At 50.5% G+C, this 20,146-nt stretch overlaps 7 protein-coding genes across 7 annotated transcripts; 4 read left to right on the forward strand and 3 right to left on the reverse strand.

Moving 5' to 3' along the window:
- Positions 1-322: 322 nt before the first annotated feature.
- Positions 323-1,975, reverse strand: AA0111_g6215 (hypothetical protein; the record flags this gene model as incomplete). Its single annotated transcript, XM_028652413.1, has 3 exons — positions 323-1,582; positions 1,633-1,689; positions 1,748-1,975. The coding sequence occupies 3 exons, from the start codon at positions 1,973-1,975 to the stop codon at positions 323-325; spliced, it is 1,545 nt and encodes a 514-aa protein (XP_028506185.1).
- A 4,143-nt stretch (positions 1,976-6,118) lies between these two features.
- Positions 6,119-8,713, forward strand: AA0111_g6216 (hypothetical protein; the record flags this gene model as incomplete). The annotated part of the gene is made up of 1 exon (XM_028652414.1): positions 6,119-8,713. One exon carries the CDS (start codon positions 6,119-6,121, stop codon positions 8,711-8,713), a length of 2,595 nt encoding a protein of 864 aa, XP_028506188.1.
- A 655-nt stretch (positions 8,714-9,368) lies between these two features.
- Positions 9,369-11,102, reverse strand: AA0111_g6217 (High-affinity glucose transporter; the record flags this gene model as incomplete). Its single annotated transcript, XM_028652415.1, has 4 exons — positions 9,369-9,803; positions 9,855-10,539; positions 10,587-10,928; positions 10,978-11,102. The coding sequence occupies 4 exons, from the start codon at positions 11,100-11,102 to the stop codon at positions 9,369-9,371; spliced, it is 1,587 nt and encodes a 528-aa protein (XP_028506187.1).
- Positions 11,103-13,947: 2,845 nt separating this feature from the next.
- AA0111_g6218 (hypothetical protein) lies at positions 13,948-14,983 on the forward strand (the record flags this gene model as incomplete). Its single annotated transcript, XM_028652416.1, has 4 exons — positions 13,948-14,018; positions 14,071-14,083; positions 14,141-14,201; positions 14,253-14,983. 4 exons carry the CDS (start codon positions 13,948-13,950, stop codon positions 14,981-14,983), a joined length of 876 nt encoding a protein of 291 aa, XP_028506194.1.
- A 795-nt stretch (positions 14,984-15,778) lies between these two features.
- AA0111_g6219 (hypothetical protein) lies at positions 15,779-16,868 on the forward strand (the record flags this gene model as incomplete). Its single annotated transcript, XM_028652417.1, has 3 exons — positions 15,779-15,830; positions 15,880-16,454; positions 16,503-16,868. The coding sequence occupies 3 exons, from the start codon at positions 15,779-15,781 to the stop codon at positions 16,866-16,868; spliced, it is 993 nt and encodes a 330-aa protein (XP_028506193.1).
- A 393-nt stretch (positions 16,869-17,261) lies between these two features.
- On the forward strand, positions 17,262-18,592 carry AA0111_g6220 (hypothetical protein; the record flags this gene model as incomplete). The annotated part of the gene is made up of 2 exons (XM_028652419.1): positions 17,262-17,754; positions 17,805-18,592. 2 exons carry the CDS (start codon positions 17,262-17,264, stop codon positions 18,590-18,592), a joined length of 1,281 nt encoding a protein of 426 aa, XP_028506061.1.
- A 553-nt stretch (positions 18,593-19,145) lies between these two features.
- AA0111_g6221 (hypothetical protein) lies at positions 19,146-19,904 on the reverse strand (the record flags this gene model as incomplete). The annotated part of the gene is made up of 5 exons (XM_028652420.1): positions 19,146-19,438; positions 19,489-19,596; positions 19,658-19,735; positions 19,790-19,829; positions 19,899-19,904. 5 exons carry the CDS (start codon positions 19,902-19,904, stop codon positions 19,146-19,148), a joined length of 525 nt encoding a protein of 174 aa, XP_028506152.1.
- Positions 19,905-20,146: the final 242 nt, after the last annotated feature.

The following is a 20,146-nucleotide window of genomic DNA, read 5'->3' on the forward strand; positions in this document are numbered from 1 at the left end:
TTCCTTCGTCGTCACTATGGAGCGCGATGGATTCATGTTACATGGGATGCAATGTCACGTCATGTCCCTACATCGAGACGATTGAAGAAGGCTGATTGAACACTAATATAGACATCTCAGTCTACATACGCGATAACACTATGTCTAAATGCTCTAAGTCCCGGAACTTTTGGTTCGATCAACGCCTTGAATGCTGCTCACCGTACAAGAGCCCGCCAGAGGCCCTACGATGCTGAAAAGAATGGTCATCGCTTCGGAACAACGTCGCACGTAAATACAATGGCGACACAACCACCATAGACACCAGCTAATATGGTATAGATCACTGCTCGCCCATCCATTTGTCAAACTCCGACTCTTGTTCGAGTGATACCATGTTTGGATCTGACTGCCAGGATTGGTACTCGTTGGGTGAAAGATCTAACAAACCGCCGAGGTTGTGTTGCTCAAGCCTGTCTCCTTGCATTTCCGGGTGGACGTTCTGGTATACGTTGTTCTGCAGTGCTGCAGGATCGATATCCGAGTGGTTACCTCCATCGTAGGCCAACAACATTGGATCCAGTTGCCCCTCGTCGAATGGTGTGCCGAGATCCGACTGTAGCAGAAGATCACTCGTATTCCCTCCGGGCAATCCCAGCATAGACGGGTTCGAGTGAAACTGCATGGAAGATGGTGGGCTTTCTACCATCCTCATGTGCATTTCGTCTGCATAATTCGGACTCATGTGCATGTTGGGATATGCAGTAGTCTGGTAGTACTGGTTGTAGAGCTCGTTGTGGCTTATCGGCATCGGCATCGGTCTGCCTTCGTTCGTTACCTCCCAGGAGGATCGATTAATACCATTACCATTTGGACCGAACGAGTGGTCGAAGTACTCTGCAGCAACACCACTCGATGGATAACTGAACGATCGGTCGACTCTCCTAGCCTGTCGTGAGCGAGACCTGCCACTACCAGGAGCCCATTCAGCATCGTCAAGATCGCTAGGTTCTTCTTCGTCTGACCATTCGCTTCTTCGTTTCCGCGCCGGAACCGCTGTTTTGCTGGGCGAGAACTTGTATGTTGGGTGTGCGTTCTGGTGGTTGATCCTCTCGATCTTTGCGTATTCATTGTACAGTTCACGGATCTCCGGAGGCTCCAGTGGCCAGCTCTCTCCCGCTACTGAGGATACGACCTGGTGGTTGTTTTGAAGACACCATGACTTGGCCCTTTCCGCAAACGCCGACCGATACAGCATGAACGAGTTCATGGGACGAGTGATGTATCCGTTCCTCTTCTCCACTTCCCGTCTCCTGACGTCCGCTGGCCTATTCACCCACTCTTCCATGTTCTTGACTGGGATATGATGTAGCTCCTTCGTCAGGATACTCAGTGGCGCAGTCAGTTTGGGCGTCTTATGCTTTTCGTTCTTCGGCGCCTTCGCCTTCTTAGCTCTAGGCGTCGCCTTCGGCCGGGGACTGCTTTCGTTCCGACGTGGGGAGCTGGACGACGTCGTGGCTCGTCCGCTGCGGGTCGTTCTACGTCCAGAATCATCACCGTTCGATGATCTCGGCGTCGGCGGCGAGAACAGAGCTTGGTCATTCTGGCATTCATTAGCAACCAAGTCAAACACGACCAGCAATATTTGCTCACAGGCATGCCGTTATACGAGCCGTTATGGTAGTACTCTGCCGGTGGACCATACCCGTCCTGTAATTTGATCAGCATGGCTATATGTGCAAGGATGTAAGGATGTAAGGACTCTTACATATTGTATACTTAGTCCGAGCCCACGAGAGTGGTTGTCGGCATGTGACACGTGTGAAGGGATCCCTTCGCGCGCCACCGAGCTGGGAGAACCATACCCTGCCTCACCGAATGGATAGCCGCGATCTACGTTGTATTGCGCAACCTGGTGCAGACCGGTCTGGTACTCCGACCCGGCATTCGGTGGGGTAGGGGGGTGTTGTTGGATGAGCGTGTCACCTCTCATCATAGCGGGTGTTAACGCCTTACTCAATCGCTGCGACGGTGGAGATTGCGGGCTAAAGCTCTGTTCACTTTTACCGATTGGCCTCGTTTTGAACTCAACAACACAGATAAGCGATAGAAGTTGATGATGAACAAGACCAAGCGCAACTGGGTTGAGCGGAATGAGTCTTCTGTTGGCCTAAAGTCTCAGAGCCTGAAGACCGATGGGAAATCGTTGTTTCTGAATACCGGAAAGGGCTCTTTCGGTTTCTTGAGACGATGCCGAACCAGTCTGCTCTTCTCCAGGTATGGTGCTGATATGTGTCAGTAATGATAGCGGCTATGTTGGCCTTTGCTGGGTTTGCTTCGTCGCAATGATGCATAGCAGTTCGCAAAGAGTTCAGGGAACGAACCTGTTGCAGTTACCCGCTTCTCACCGGCACCAAGGCTTTGGCGCAGAGACAATCAACGTGGACGACTACGTGATGCCAATTTGCAAATCAGACACCGCTGGAGTGTTTGAGTTGTGTTGTTTCGGCCGTGTCTTTGTGGCGAAGGCAGAGCTCGAGCAAAGTGTGAAGGACAAATCAACGGAGAAGGATTCTTTGTCCGGGGTCAGTCCTCAGAAGGTATTTGTAGCGACTACTAAACCTCGAGGTCAATTGTTCACCTATACTGTATAGTGTACCTGTTCCTCTCAACACGGACAAAGGCCTACCGGATTGGTGTTGCCTGGGCGCGCTTGACACACTGAGAAGTCGCGCTGCTTTTGGATCGCAGGCCTCCAAAGCGATTCAATACCTACAAGATGGCGCAAGGCTTGGCCCTCTGGTCCGTTCACATTTCGAAGTCGAAAATACCATCTCTCTACTGTTGTGGGGTTGAAAGCGGCCCTCAGCCCCTCCACAGCGACTGCTATGAACGGGAGCTACTCTCAATTTGGGCGCCCTTGTCCAACTTTCGCCTACCCTACGAAGCTGTCTACCAATCTCGATAGGGATTTACGATGGCTTGCAGCACTCATATGCAGTGGGCGCTCGCTATAGCAAGCCACACGCTCACTGATATCTTTAGCCTCTAGAGCGACCCTTGGAGTTGTGCTCGACAAGATCATGGGCTGCATTCTTCGCACCAATTGCATCACCGGCGGCTGACGGTCTCCTTTATTGGGCAACCAATGACATAGATGGTCCAAGACCACATTTTTCTTAAGGCTTAACTCGATTGGCCGACCAAAATCTGGGTTCTTTCGCTATGTAGCTAGGCCCTGCGTGCTTTTTACGGACGGCTGCATCCTATCATGCCAGTACCCTGACAGCTGTTCGTGCTTGGCAGGGCTGACCACGATACCACGAGATCTAATTTTTACAACGCGCGCCAACATCCATCTATACAATCGATCTTCAAGCAGCGTCAAACCAGGCATTACTCAAACACTTGATCCCAAACGCTTTATCGTCGTTTTACGTCTCCTGGACAAAGAACCAGCACAGTAATTCCGACATACTGGTCACAGTGCGCCTCCGCGGCGAGGCTTAGGTGCGTTGACCGCTTAAGCCTAGAGTGGTTTCGTCAATCCTGTCTGTTCGGCTATCAAAGCCAATATTCCGTGCCGACGAGCATTTCGGTAAGTCCGTCACAGTCAATTAGTCCTCCGTATCCTTGGGCGACAGGTCGCGGACAGCTGGGCAACGTCCTGCATATTGCATGCATAGAGCAAAAGTTCGGTTGCTTCCGGTCGATCGTGTTGACATGGGGACCTGCCTTTGGAATGCGTACTATCACCTTTTCGGCACGATAACCAAACAGTTCCGACCTGGGGCGACCAGGTTTGACCGAGCCTCAAAGACGAGAGTGATTGGTTTGAGCAAGCGCGAAACATCAGTGGGTCCACTGTCTGCGACATTGCTTTGAATCAGGAGGCTTGAATTTGTCTGTGATGTTTGAACATGCATGTTCTGACCGGTCTACCTAAAAGTGAACCCAAACGTGCTATGAACACAACACGATGTTCTCCACAGTACCGTAAGAGCCTACGTCAGATGACATAGGAGGTGTCTATAGTGTGCACAGCAGTGGCAACTCGAGCTATTCGTAGTCGCAGGCCTGGAGAGAAGTCTTCGAGCACATGTGCATGTGATCGACGCTGTAGCTGTCAATGTGTGCCTCCACTGAACCGACTTCCGCATTGCTCAGACAGGCCAAATCTCCGGTGACTTTTGCCAGCTATGGCAATTTTGAGATTTTATTCTCACCACCTTCCAACACCATGATCCCGTCTGCTGAGCTAGGAAGATAAGCTTCGTTGGCTCTACCCGTCATGGAGCCAAATCAAGTCGGTCACGCACCTGTCCGCGCCTCTCGATACGTCGTACAACCACCATATTCCTCTAAAAACACTCGGTGCCTTGCAATAATAGCGAATGAAGAGACGATGTGGTCCCATTCCGCGGAGGCTAAGAACTAAGGTCAACCCTCATCTTCCTGTAAGGAAGGGTCTAGCGATTTACCCCACTTTCCCAGCGTTGCTACCATGGAACGAGCTTATGGCACGGGAATGCCGTCGATAGTGTGATCGGAACTACCAGCATCATCGAGCTCGAAACATCCTATGCTCAAGCTTCGGACCTTTTCTGCTCACAGTATGACAAGTGCCGCGCCACCGGCAAACACGCATCGGAGCTGCATCTATATGACATCTTACACTCTCCATATGCCCAGTCATATCGAGTATACACGCCTCGGCACAATAAGGCGGGATTGGTACGCTAGTATGCGTTCTTGCAGTAGGCCAACGGTCGCGGTTGAATCGAGCAACTATGCCGCGAGGTACCGACGTTCACAATGATGGTTGGTATGGATTTCATGCAAGTATCGCACGATGTGCGGCATTCCTCAATTCCTCTCAATGAATTAACCCGTTTTAGCGCGATCAGGAGACACGGCACAGGGGTAACAAACGGTTACGCAGCTCCAGAGCGAAAGCTTGTCATACATTTCTCGCGTCTAGGCATACCCCAACATCCCACCCAGCAACGAGAGAGCTCTGTCACCTCTAGTGCTAGAGCACTTATCTCGGCTACTCGCCCGGCTAAAGTAGGTTTGTGACGAGCGGTACACCAGCGTCAAGGAAGCACAGGGAAAGACATGTTACAACACGTGCAAGATCCACCAAGCATGGGCCTACGCTCAACGATCGCTTTTCAACGGTTCACCTCAGGTTGTCGTAGACCCAGCGCCACTGTCAGCCTTAGGACACACCTCTCGCTCTACCCCTCACTTACCTTTTGTCAATCATGCTTGCTTCTCTGTTTCTTTGGGTAAGGCGCTAGCAATACTCAAATCACAACTCAACTCATTCCCCGTTGCATTGATGCGGCTCAAAAGCGACATGGGTCTTTCCACAACAAGCTAGCATTGTGTTACGCCACGCCATGGAGTCGGTATGCGTTAGCACGTGATGCTAACAACGCTCCGCTCACATCGCTTACCCCAGTCGCTGGGCAAGCGCCTTCCGCAACGGCTGCCAGCCTGATGTGGGTAATGGTGACTTCCACAAAGAGTGGCAGAAGTGTAAGTTTTGCTAGCTGGTGTTTCTTCTGACAGACGTACTTTCGTTGAGGTGCCTATCACTGTACTGAGACTGCACATGCAACACAGGATGGATTATGCCTGATACGCGATTTTGTGGCCCTGGCAACGAAAACAGACACGCCATGTGGCATGTGTATCGTTCAGAGACTTGGCTAGGGAATCAAGGGCTGTTATAAAACCAATTAGAAAACCTCTTCTTGGCTGGTGTTTGGGATTTGTGCATAAGTCTACGATAAAAATCCCAACAAGAAGAACCCGCGTCACTCGTTGGAATGCTCATGGTATTCCATCGACCTTCACTATGCTATCACGTCCTCACAATGCTTTGCTGTATCGCTCAGATGTTTCACTATGTTTATCAGATGGTATGCAGTTGCTCTAGGGTGAGAGGCATTGTGCTACACAGAAGAATTTTTGAGACAATGTATAGTCCGACAATGAAAAAGGACGGATAGAATGCGTCCATCAAACTAGAACTGAAAGCCAAACTCCAATACTTCAAGCATAGGAATCTTGCAAACATATCATAAAAAAAGAGTCTCGTACGGGTGACGAATTGACGGGTACCCTAGATATGAGCGACAAGGCAAGGCAAGAATCGCGGGACGACCCTTCGCAGATTGACGGGGACAATAAACCTACGTCGCTATTTTCTCTTGATGAAGAAGCAGACTCGATGCACGGGACAGAGGAGGAGCAGAACGGTGATACGCCATCGAGCCGTGCCGTCGAAGAGCATACCCGAAGAGAGGAGCATCATATGCCCAGATCTTCACTGCGATCGAATGTATCGTCATTTGCTGCTCCTACCAAAGCTTCAGAAGCGAAGAAGAACGAAAAGATCGAGCTTGCTCAGTTTGTGAAGAAACCATCTTTGGGCAAAGAACTGCCTGGCTGGACAGGTCTTAACATACAGTCTCAAACGGCCCCTGTGCCTGTTAGCCCACGCCCGAGTCTTAACCGGCACCCTACTACTGGATCTCCTTCTCCTAAGAACCATGATCGTATAAGCGGCACTTCGTCACGGACGGAGAAGCATTGCGGAACAAGAAGTCAGAGTCTTGTTTTTGGTGTGTCTGATGAAGAGGACGTCGGAGTAAGACTAGAAGAGCTACCTGTGATAGAAAATGAATCTCTGGAGGAAGCATCGTCAAAGCAGCGAATGCAAGTTGAGGAAGAGGAAGTACAGAAGGAAAAAGACCCGCTTATACATGAGGAGGAAGAGGTTGAAGAGATAGAGGCTTTCACTGAGAAAGAGCCACCTAAGTGTCACGTTGAAGAGCATGAGGTTGGGTTTGATGTATCGCCAGACCAAACTTCTCCCTTGACCAAACATGGCACAGCGTTGCCATTAGAAGAAGTTTATGTCAAGGATCTTGAACCGCAGATCGAAATACCCCAAGACCCGGTCGAAAGCATGTCGCAACGCGGTACAGAAGAAGACGGGACGGGTGCCGTTGCGATTACTGCCCACAACAATGACATCGCGTTGGATAAGATTCTTGCAGAACAGGAAAAGCTGCAACACGAACTTACTCAAGCGGAGACACAGCGTGATGAGGCAATACGACAATGTGGTACAGTACAAGCAGATTTAGAAACCGTCAAAGACGACACTAAGAAGTTGAAACAAGAGAACGACAAGCTAGTCACACAACTCCGGGAGAGTAATGATCTAATCGCAGCGCGTAATGCTCGCGAGCCAAACCTACCGGCTCTTGAAGCGATTGAAGCGGAGAATCGGAGGCTTCGAGTGACGGTCGACAAGAAAGAGAAAGAGCGGAGTGATGCAAATGCATGTTGTGAGAATCTTGATGATCAGCTCAGGGATACTCAAGAGAAGCTAAAATATCAGGTAATGTCTATCAAAGAGCTGTGCCAGATTGTCGACCTGATGTCTCGAAGTGTATCTCAGGGCGATGACGTACCCATCCCCCACCCCGACACCCTCAACGAAAGTCTTGCGCAAGCTTCCGAGATAGAAACGTTGCAGATCAAGATCACCCAATTGATTGGAACGTTTAATGAGGATCTCAAGAAGTGGCAAGGCAAGAGCAGGGGACTGGAGCGTCAGGTAGCGGATCTAGAATCCAAGATTGTTGAACAAAAAGAATTCATGGTCGTACAGAAAGAGGAATTGCTAAGCTCTACTCTACAGAGCCCGCTGCTCTCGCCGGAGATGCTGTCAGATAGAGATGAGTTCAAGGGATATTACCAGCGAGAACGACAGAAGCGCAAAGAAATAGAGCAGGATCTCGCCGAGGTGGAGAAGGTCTTGTCGCATCTTCACCCAGAGAACGAAAAGCTGCAGTCTGATTTCACCAAGGCACAAGAAGAGCTTGCAGATCTGCGTCCCAAAGCCGATCAGTTGATGAGAGACGCGAATGGGTGGAAAGAAGACTCTGAAGAAAAGAAGTCGCAACTTGAAGAACGCACACACGCCTTCGAAACCAGTACCGATCAGCAAAGGCAGGAGACTCTCCGATACATTAGGGACTACTACAAGAAAACTAATGACGAAGCATATTGGGAAGTCAAAGGTCTACAGAAGAAGCTCGCAACCGTGGAAGAAGAGCGTATAGCACTTGAACGGAATTTTGAACAAGCAAAGGTGGAGAACGCGCACTTAGCGGATGGTGTCACTCGACTACTGAAGAGGAATAAGAAACGGAACGCAGATATTGGGAAGATAGAAGAAGCGGTCATATGCGGCAAAGATTTTCCCGACCTTTCAGATGAAGATGAAGGCTCATCTTCGAGTTCAGACTCCACAATCTCAACACCCACTCATCCGATTGACCTTGTCAGGAGACGAATACCCATCCCACGCTGTCATCTTCCCAAAGCATTCAATGTACGTGAGGGCAAGATATCTGCTTACAAGGAAGAACTGCAGAGCATGCGAGAGCAAGCATTGTTCAACGCGAGCGTCAAGCCACTCGTGTCTTTCAAAAACAGGATTAGCGTTGGACGCAATGATATCATGGAAAAGGTACGTGAATGGAAGATGGGAAAGTCCTATCCACCGAAATGTTCGGAGTGGGGGGAGCTGAGGAGAAGAAGCGCGTGGGAAAGGTGGAATGGAGAGAACTGGGCGAAGGAATTTGCTCAGGGGAATGAGGTTGACATTTTGAAACGGAGTGGACTTTGGAATGAGGCTTGGGATTAGTAGTTGCATTTGAAGTTTTAGTGAAGGCGACAGCGGAGTATATAGGCAGATTCGGAAGATTGAGTTCATGATTACTGTGCCATGGTCTACTGTTGGCCAATCTGTACCCTGCCAATGTTGGCGTCTATATCCAGGCTGCCATGAAAATAGATTGCGGTAAATGTCGTACTTGTCCTCGACCCCTTTCATTCTGCACTCATGACATAGGCTCTTTGCAATGTCGATATCTGGTGCGGTGTTGTTGATCAGAGAGGCACATGCGAAACGTAGACCTAAAGGGCCTAAGATAGCGAGACCATGACTGCAGTTGCTTCCGTGACGCCTGATTAGTACTTGGCAGTTCTCACAGTGGATGCGAACGAAGTGGCACATAATTAGTCGTTTCGATGGATGGTGTCGGGGTGAGGTTCAGGATGAGCGCGAGAGAATGTTCACTATATGGGAAGGTAAGACATTGGGACTACGTGTTTGAGGCTAGGTAACCACATTGTCGAAAAGCACGTAGCCTTATTGCAGTAGCTACACGTGTAGCACCGCACACCACTAGCCACGAATGTGACAGGTCACTTAATGAAGGGGTTTAAACCAACGAGAAGAAGTCAAGTATCAGACTAATTTGTAATATATACACTAATCAATTCACGCCAAGGACCACTCACACAGCCTCCGTTGTCTGAGTTTCGTCCTTCTCCTTCTTGGCAATATTCTCAATAGTGGCAAGGGCGTCGCCTTTGGCTTGCGCAGCTACAACGTTTTCGACGTCCTGAGCGAGGTGTGAGCTGCCCTTCTTGGTCTGCCAAGCATGGGGGCCCTCTTTGCTGAACAAGACTTCAATCTCTTCAAGAGTCTTGCCACAAGTCTCGGGGTATGTGAAGAAGAATTGAATGGATGCCAGAACACAAAGTACTCCGAAGACTACGAAAAGTCCCCACTTGATGTTGATGAAGGCGGGCGGAATGAAGAGTCCAATGGCGAAATTAAATAGCCAGTTTCCGATGGCAGCTATGCCCATTCCGGAGGCGCGGGTCTCTAGTGACCACACCTCAGCGGCGTAGACCCAGCAAATCGGCGCAAGCGTAAGCGCGTAGATCTAGTGTAGGGTTAGTATGGTCTCTGAAAGACACGGAAAGAAGTTGCTTACGATGATCAATAGGTATGAGAACGCAATGACAGTGTACGCGGGCGACCCGGTAACCTCCATGACGACGTTCTTGTCGCCGCCGACACCATCGGGTACATAGGTATAATGGGCTCCCAAAACTCCACCAACAACAAAATGGCAAAAGGCCATCGTGATTGCACCCCAAACCAAAAGTGTTCTGCGGCCAATCTTGTCGACAAAGAAGAACATTATCGACGAGAAGATAATGAACAAGGCGTACTGCACGCCAGATGAGATGAGCTTGGTGTTGCCTTGGAGACCTGCCATGGCGAATATGTAGACGACGTAGTAGGTCATGACATTGGCACCCGAAAGCTGTTGCCATGCTTGGACAGAGAAACCGGCAAGCGTTCGCTTCCACATGCCGTTCACAACGAACTTTCTCCATCCTTGGGGAGCTAGACGCTCAGCAGTAAGGGCGGTTACAATCTCTTCGTATTCGGCGATAACATAAGGATCTTCGATATTGCCGTCGGCTTGAATGGCGGCAAGAATACGGATCGCTTCTTCTGTGCGGTCGACCTTGGCGAGCCATCGGGGAGACTCAGGAAGGAATGGCAGGCCAATCATGAACATGACACAAGGAACGAACTGGATTCCCCAAGCGGTGCGGAACGAAGCGGTGGCGCCAGGGATAAACGTACAGCCATAACCGATAAAGTACCTGGAAAGTATGAGCCTAGCTACTCTCCTCGTGCATAGTTCACTTACATGATAAGAATACCCCATTCGATAGCGAGCTGTTGAATGATGATGATGGCACCACGCTGCGAGTGTTTCGAGATTTCGGCAAGGTACACAGGCACCTGAGATGACGTGATACCGACTGTTACTCCGTTCAAGACGCGACCGGCAATGAGCATGCCGCGACCTGTGCAAGCGACCTGTACGGCGGTGCCAACAAGCCACCAGAGACAGGCGAACACAAGAGCATCGCGACGACCGAACTTGTCAGAGATGGGACCAGCCATAGCACTACCGACTACTGATCCAGCAGCAAGTGCAGAGCCGATGGCTCCCTGGACAACACCAGATGGGTTGTCGAAATAGTCGCTGTCGAGAGTTAGTGGATGTGCTAACAAATTCGACCGTCATGACTTACAGATACTGGTCGGATGGAATGATGGCACTCATCGATGAGATGTCAAATCCGAAGAGCATACCTCCCATCGTGGCAACAATTGCCAAAAAGTAGACATTATAGATCTTGGGGAACCTTTCAAACATCTTGACTAGAACCTCTCCAGAGCCTTGGGTTGATGCAAAGATGGCAGTCTATTGACCTGTCGACCCACGTTCGCGGGGGAAGTTGAATATAAAGCTTCAAGCAGTCGGCACTACATGCCGGTTCGTTCAACCTGATAATCATCTCGCTTGAAGTTGTCTTCTCCACTGAAGTCCTTGCTCCGCATGAGGCTCCCCATACCGATACATTCGTTGGCCAGGTAAAATGGTTAAAATGCGGATTTACCGTTGTGAGTATAGCGGCCGCACGCCGAGAAGCCAGCCGTCTTGAACATCGGAGAGAAACGACATCGAGTCAGTGTCGGGCCCAGATTGATTCGTGGAAAATAGTGAGTCTGGGGTTAGACTGGAGGTGGGAACACGGACGCTCAAAGTCGGAGAGATGTGGAGATCGCCTCACCCGCGTTGTGCATGTGTCGATGTCGTCAGTGGCGCCGCAGCCGAACCGGCGGCTCTTTTGCGAAGCTTTCCGGGGTCCGATGGCACGTTGCAAGGCTGCCAAAATGCAACGATGTTACATGTGAACTGGAAATATTTCCTGATGCGATATGGCTTCCGCGTGTCTTTGGGTGATTGGGCAGGAGTGCGATAGAGTGGTGTGAACGAACGGGGCGCGATCATTCCTCTGCTTGGCAACGTCCGCCCTCATCCCCCGATTTCTACTCAGCATCGCGATGTTGTAATTGGCATGCAGCTTCGCACGCATCGCATTACAATGTTGTGGTTGATTTAAGACGAAAGACATGATGTATAGGAGGTAAAATTGACAAAGGCCTTGCCAAATTCTGACAGTTCATTAGAGGTAAATCTGGAATTTGCGCAGCTACGATTCAATAAACCTTGTCATGATCGGGGTTACGAGGACCTCGGGAACGTTGGGTTTGCTCATCGATGATCCTTTCTGCCTTTCCTCGTGCTCGGGCCAACTAATTGCGCATCAAACCACGAACCATCGCATTGTAGGAATGTTGGAGCGAAATGACCCTAACATCAGGCCACTCGACACGCCTACGCGTATGAATCCTAGTTCTAGTATGTAGCTATGTTCGCAGGACTTGGCCAATGCAAGGCCAAGTTCGAAAAGTCATCCAAGCAGTCGACAGCACAAATTTGGTCAAGAAAAGCTTTGCGCAGGATGCAAAAACATTGATAGTGAAATCTGGATATGATCCGATGCAACTGTAACCACTAAAACTCGTTCAGAGGTTAATCGTGATGTCCACCGCCCAGATTGCTGGACCGGACACCTATATCCGTGATATAAGATACATGCGGCTTTGGTGTGCGTGGCAAATACTCGGGAAGGCGTATAAACCGTGTGAAGTTGTGATGCGTGCAATAGTCTGCGTCATTGACTTTTGACTAGGAGATGTTTATCGCATGACCGCGCCATCGCTCACACAAGATTTTTGACAATGAATTTTGTTTCTTCACACAATTTAATAGAACCTGGCTTCATAGAAGAATGCTCGCGCAAAACAGAGAATCGCAAGTGCGGCGGAGGTTGAATGTATCGAGAACTGTCGTTGAGACAAATCTCAGGTTCCCCAAGTCGGCATCACTAGAATTTTCACTAACAAATGGTATACCAGGCATACTCAGGATCTGGAGTTTGATGCCATTAGACAAGAGCGCTCAGTATTCAGGTAAAGTTTTGGTGTTCGAGTTCGGGTTTGCTGCCCCCTGAACCGCCCGTGTCTGCGCGGCTAAGTTCGGCCACCATACCAACACTGGCAGTATTTTCCCCGTTCCGATGGCTGAGAGTCCACAATTTTTTGTGGGATTGTCAATGTCTATCGTGCCAACAAGCTCCGCGTGGGTTTGGAGATCGGGATTAGGCCGAATTTCTAAAACACGCATTCTTATATAATATTTCATTTTCTGCTTCTTTCCATCAAAACAACTTCAGCAGCTCCTCAAGAGCAGCAGAAATCGGTCTTATGGTCTAGTGGTATGATTCTCGCTTAGGGTAGGCGTCTTCTGGACGCCACAAAGCCTGAGCAACAGCTTGCGAGAGGCCCCGCGTTCGAGTCGCGGTAAGACCCCTTTTTTGCGCTTCCAGAGGCTACAGGAGGCCCTACAGACATCAGAGAAGCTTGGGATACGTTCAGATACATCGCTCGTTCATTTGGGAAGCTTCTGGCTATATGTGCTCATGCTTTGATTACTTACTTGTCTTTTTTTTTTTGACCAAAACTCGGCCCTCCACAGCTTGAACAACATTCAAGCATCACATACGTGTATTGTCGAGTTTGGAGGTTCACTCAGACTTTCCCCAACGTCTCTCGACCCTTTGGAGTGGTTTGCTAACTGTGCTGGGCTTGTGCGTGGACGATTCCACTTTCTGGTTAGAACTTCACGCGACAAAAGCAAAGAACACTCAGGCATACCACACGCACACATGCAAATATGAACATTCCTTATCTATTTTCCAGTACCTCTCGACCGGTTAAAATTGTCCGCTAGCTACATATCTCCATACCTGGGAGATTTACTTTTTCGATTGCTATTTTGTTCTCGACAACGCTCCTTGCGGAATCCGCGAACCTCAACAACTACGGACCCGGCGAAGATAAATCTGCATTACCCTTCTACCAACCTCTTCAGATATCTCTGTCTTCTCCTATCTTGTTTGCACGTTTCTATAGATAGTGTTTTCGTCTTTAGGTAGCGTGCAAAGTGGATCCCGAGGTCACTTTCAGGGGTCATAGCGCGAACCGTCCTGCTCCAAGTAGAAAACCATTGCAAACAACATCTGGGCAACCTCACCGACCTCACAGCATCAGAAGAACCTCATCTTCGCAGCCCGCAGTTATCATACTTCACGATGCAGTTGCGATGGGACTATCCGAATGAATACATTGTAGGAGCTTGGGAGCCCAAGACGTCGAACCACAAGTGAGTTTGGGTATGGTACCTGGATTAACTGAATTTAGCTGACCTGGTATAGCTTTTGTGAAGAGGTATGCGAAAATCAATGAGCCTGAACGAATGCAATGAGGATTGACGAATGAGTGAAGGACTACATCATCACACAGTACATCGGCGAGTTCATCAACACCCTTACCAACATCACCTACGGTGCGTGCAATCCTCCATCAAAGCCAGAACCATAAACTCACTCACTTCCAGTCATCTACGGCCTCCACGGCCTCCGCCGTGTCGCCCCAAAACCTAATGGCGGACTAGTTTCGACACTCGCATTCCCCTACTGGGGTCTAATCGGCGTGGGCGTCCTATCAGCCTGGTTCCACGCAACCCTAAAGTACCACTCGCAAATGGGCGATGACCTATCCATGTTTCTGGCCGTAGGGGCCATTCTGCACCAACTCCTCTGCTTCGGTGCTACGCAATCGGAGCGCCAGAAATACACCTTCTACATCCTTGGCAGTCTAATTCCCATCTCCGTCTACCATGTCTGGGCCGACGAGATCATCATGCACGAAATCGCCTTTGCAGTCATGATTTTCCTCGTTAGCAAACAGACGCGCGCGCTGATCAAGAAGCAAGTCAAGAACGAAGAGAGCAGGAAGAAGTTGGGCAGCATGGCTACGTTTGGCATTTCAACAGGCTTGTTCGGGTACTTCCTTTGGAATATCGATTTCCACCTTTGCGCGTATGTCACGCAGTTTAAGCGCTATGTTGGGCTGCCTTGGGGATTCTTGTTTGAGTTGCATGGGTGGTGGCACATTCTGACTGCTATTGGAGCGTATGTGGGTATGGCACTGGTGGAGTACCTTGTCACCATTGAGGAGGGCAAAACAAACACGGTCGAGGAAGGGTTTGTCTGGCCTGTCAAGGCTGTGCTGAGGGACTTGGACGGCGTTGAGCGAAAGGGTGTAGAGAGCAAGAAGACGATGTGAGAATGTGTTGGAGCATGGGCTTATGAGTTGAAAGGATCGACAAAAAACTTGGGCACTTGTGTATCGTACATGTATTACAGTATATTCATGGAGATAGGTTGACAATTAAGATGAATTCACTATTGCTGTAGGTTGTCCGGAATATTCTAGGTCTACTTCAAAGGCACGTACTACATTGTACAATTTAGCTGTTGCTTAGGCTTTGTGGCGTCTAGAAGACGCCTACACTAAGCGAGAACTATACTGCTAGACATAACACTAATTAGTACTGCTCTTAGAGAGCTGCTGATGGTGTTTTAATATATAGTACGATATTTAGCAAAAACACAAGCTTCTTATTGCCGCAAGTGTTTGAGCTTGATCATGAGTGCCGGCTCCACGGCTCAGCCAACTTCCGTATCAACACAATAACGATTTCAGCTTACCAACTCCATTTCGGACAAATTATCAAACTACACATTGTGTGAGATGGTCGCGCGCGCATTCTGCTGGAGCTATGGTGCAAAGTCCATCCTCTTACGCCACACCCGCTTCTGATTGGCCGCGCGGAGTTAAGATCTGGGCCCGGCAGATGCATGTGGAACCCAGCGTCATCACATCCAGTTACATAAAAATGATTTCGGGCCCGAGAAGACTACCATTCGATATAAGAGCTTCGTGGAAGAACGGCGAAGAGGACATCAAACAACAACTGGTACAACCACACGAGCAATTGAGCATCATCAATCAATTTATAGAAGCTCCATCTACCCCACCATTATCTACGAAACTTCACAGAAGCACCAACCAACCAACATGCCTGAACTCGTCGGAAAGACTGTAGGCCCAGTGGGCTATGGCCTCATGGGTATACAAACCATCACCTACCTCGATTCCAGTATTCTAACACATCACAGGCCTAACATGGCGCCAGAACCCACCGCCAGCCGAGCAGAGCTACGAAGCTATGCGCACGGCACTTTCGCTCGGCGCAAACAACTGGAACGGTGGCGAACTCTACGGCTCCCCAGAGCGCAACTCTCTACACCTTCTCAACGAGTACTTCACCAAGTATCCAGGTGACGCAGAGAAAGTTGTCCTGTCCATCAAGGGTGGACTCAAGAAGGGCGAGATGGCGCCCGATGGCAGTCGCGAAAACATCAGGCGCAGCATCGACGAGTGCTTGAAAGTCCTGGATGGCAAGAAGAGCCTAGATCTTTTCGAGTGTGCCAGAGTCGATCCCAAGACACCAATCGAAGAAACTGTCGGCTACATCGCCGAGTACGTCAAAGAGGGCAAGCTCGGCGGTATCAGCTTGTCAGAGGTTGGCCCGCAGTCGATCCGCAAGGCGCATGCTGCACACCCCATCTCGGCGGTTGAGGTAGAGTTCTCGCTCTGGAGCACTGAGATCCTGGAGAACGGCGTGGCGGCGACGTGCGCAGAGCTGGGTATCCCCATCATCGCCTACTCTCCTCTTGGACGCGGATTTCTGGTAAGCGCATCTTTTTCCAACTGAAGACTTACTGCTAACACATGGGAGACTGGCAAGTACAAGAAACACGAAGACATCGAGCCCGACTCTATGCTCCATCACTTTCCTAGATTCCAGCCCGACGTCTTTGATGAGAACATTAAGCTACTCAACGCTGTCGAGGATATGGCCAAGGCAAAGGGAGCCACACCAGCTCAGATTGCCCTCGGCTGGGTACTCGCGCAGAGCGGTGCCAAGGGTATGCCCACCATCATCCCAATTCCAGGTGCTACAACGTCGGAGAGGATTCAGGAGAACACGAAGCCGGCGCAGCTCAACGACGAGGAGAAGAAGGCGCTGGACGAGATCTTGAAGAAGTTTGCCCCAACCGGTAGCCGATATCCCGAGTCTATGTCGGCATTGCTGTCCGCATAGACAAGTGCAGATCTAGTCTGAAGCATGTTAGCGCTGTAGTTGTAATGCAACAAGCTTAATGTGTATGAGAGTAGTAGATCAGAAATAATTGTAGTGTAGAGCTAATCCACATTCGAGCAGCCGTGAAGCGACTCTTGAGAATTGCAGAACTCTGGAATAGATCATCATGAAGACGGGGCAAAGGAACTAGCAAAAAACTTACCTGTAGATGTTTATGGTGAAGAAGTGTGGAAGAAGGACGTGAGATGCGCAGAGCTGACCAAAATATGCGACGGAAGCTAAACGGCTGGTCAATGCACCTCTCCGCTAGACGTCCAACGCGCCAGCCGTCGTCACGCTCACCTCCCCCAAACGCGCCCAGAGCAGCTGGAACATTCACATCAAACCGCCAACATGGAGTCCCCTTCAGAGCTCTCCGAGTACGGCAGCGATGATTTTCCCGAAGACATCAAAGGCCGCCAGTACGAAGCCACTCCTGACCACGACCCGCGCCCAAGCAAGCGACCACGTCTGAACATTCGCGCGCCATCTTCACCACCTCACATCAACACGATGCCGCCCGAAGAAGAAGGCGACTTGTCTGAAGACACGGATGGCTCTGTCCCCGCGTCGCCACACCACCACCCGGGCATGTCGCAAGACGACGACTACGGCCAGGAACAGGTCACCGTCTGCAAGTGGGACGGCTGCACAGCGGGTGATCTCCAGAACATGGACAACCTGGTCGAGCATCTCCACGACGATCACATTGGCACAAGGCAGAAGAAGTACAGTTGCGAGTGGAGCGACTGCACAAGGAAAGGCATACCACACGCCAGTGGCTATGCGCTAAGGGCACACATGCGCTCTCACACGAGGGAGAAGCCCTTCTACTGCACGCTTCCCGGTACGTCACGGTCCCAGTCTCGACACCCCCAGTATACTAATCCTTGCTAGAATGCGACCGTTCCTTCACCCGCTCCGACGCGCTGGCCAAGCACATGCGAACTGTCCACGAGACCGAAGCCCTCCGTCCTTCTGATCCTGTTCCCAAACACCACTCATCCAACCCCACAAACAACAAGCAGCGCCTCAAGCTCGTCCTGAACAACGAGGCCAAGAAGCTGCCACACGACAAGGCCTCAACGCCCGGCTCCCCATCCTCACACTCCCACCCCTCGAACAGCGCAACAATCCCGCCCAACGCACCTGCAACAGATGCCGACTACGCACACAACAACGTCGTCTACCTGCAAGACCTCGCAAACCCAAGCGCGCCGACACTTGTGCAGTTCCCGCCGGACATTGAGTTTACGCCCGAAGAACTCTCGAAACCCGCCCCAGACCTATTCCAGCTACTACGTCGGCAACTGCTTTGGGCAACACAACAAGGCGAACAACTGCGCGCCGAAGCTGAGGAGCTAGAGAAGGTGCGTCAGGAGGAATGGCAGGCCAAGGAGCTCCTATTTGAGAACTTCATGGAAGCACAAGCCGCAACCGAGCGGCGGCGACGAGTCGAGGAAGGCATGCCAGATGACATGGAGGGCTGGCAGTCTGTGGAGAACGACATCATTCCCGCCAAGTCCCTCCCAATGGCACCAAAGGACGGAAAGCTACCGTGGTGGCGAGACGAGACTGTACAGGCCCAGCGACCACAGATCAAGGATGAGCTTCAGCCACCCAGGCCGCCTCCAGCGGAGCCTCGGCACCACGATGAGCTCCACCCACAAGTCCCTGTTGCTTAGAATGCTCAAGGACCGGGCCGCAAAGCGTACAGGCAGGCTCCCTGCTTCGACCTATTTCATCCAGCTTTCCCCTGGGGGTTCGTCCGCTATCGTTTTGTTGCGGGTTACCAGCCACCATATATGGACATGTCATAAGCGGTCTTCCAACACTAATGCAGCGTTGAGCTTGGAAGATAATCTGGCTAGGCGGAATCAAAAGACGGGATTAAATGTTGAAAGGGGAAATAGGCGCACTCTTCTAGTGTTTGTTTGACAGTTTTCGTGTATTACTATGGGGTAGATCGACGGTTCACGGTCTCTGGGTACATTCAAGATTAAAGATACCAATTCATTTGATGCTTCCATAGTGTACAGCCTGGCTTAATCCGTGTCTGGCGATTTTTTGATGCCATATTTTAATACCCGCTGCCATGCATAACTCCCATTGTATGCCCATTTGCCCATTGTTGCTTGAGCGCTGCAGACATCCCTTCCATGCCCCTACCTCCGCCCAAAGCATGGCTTGTTAACTTTCACAATCGACCATGTTTCGACAAAAGCTGAGTATATGCGTTTACCTAGCCTTCCTCTTCTCAGCCTCTTGGTTCTTGAACGGGAATCCAGATGTCCTCTTGTCAGCACCTGTCTTCCTGCTAATGCGGCCATTGCTGCTAGCGAACAAAATGCACCAAAGCGCAATCATAGCCAGGAAGCCCGAGCCGAGCGTTGCCAGACCGAAAGACATGACACCAACCTTGGTCCACATGGCGTAGCCGTAGAAGGCAACGACCGAATGGAAGATTGCGGTTATGGTAAGGGTAGGGAGCGCGTAGGGGGCTTTGGGGTCTTCGGCGTTGGTCGTCGCTCCTGGATATGTGTTAGTTGCGGACTTTGCAAACAAAGTAAGAAAGTCGTACCCTCGGAAAGTCTACTAGAGAGTGGAACAGAGCCCGTGAGTAGAACCGTCATGATGCCCAGTGCGATGAGCGAAAACCCCAGCGAGCGGGAGAAGTAGACCTCGAGAGCTAATCATGTTCGTTAGCACCCCCTGCTTTTTCGCATTCTTGACTTTTAGAGTGTACATACTGGAGGCTTCGCGGACCTCGGGTGACAACAGTGCTACTATCATTGTTGGGGACGCAATGAGAGGCGCGGCTTGGGTTGCTGAATTCTGTCAGCAAGCTGTACGATATCCTCGATAAATGGCATGAAGCTTACCCAGCCATGCGGCAGTGCCATAAGAGTAAAAGTAGTAGACCTGGTATTCATGTCAGCTTCTCTTCGTTGAGCAAACACCATCCCTCATCAACAGAGCTGGAATACGTACATCCATGTTGGGAGAGTTGTTAGGATATCAATCGAGGTGTCGTTTCGTTTTTGAAGTGTTACAGAGTGTTTAGAGGGAGATGCAGTCGTGAAGATGATGTTCTTGGGAAGAGTGAAAGGAAGGGTTAAACGTGGGCCTTGTGATGCAATGTCGTGTTCCTGGCGGGATTTGCGCAAGCATCCGCGAGCCACTACGTCATTCTTGCGCTAACATGGAAACCGCGGCACATGCCAACTCGCTTGTTCTGG

This window comes from Alternaria arborescens, assembly GCF_004154835.1.
Source record: "Alternaria arborescens strain FERA 675 chromosome Unknown contig_13, whole genome shotgun sequence".
In the NCBI taxonomy this organism is placed as follows: Eukaryota; Fungi; Ascomycota; class Dothideomycetes; order Pleosporales; family Pleosporaceae; genus Alternaria; species Alternaria arborescens.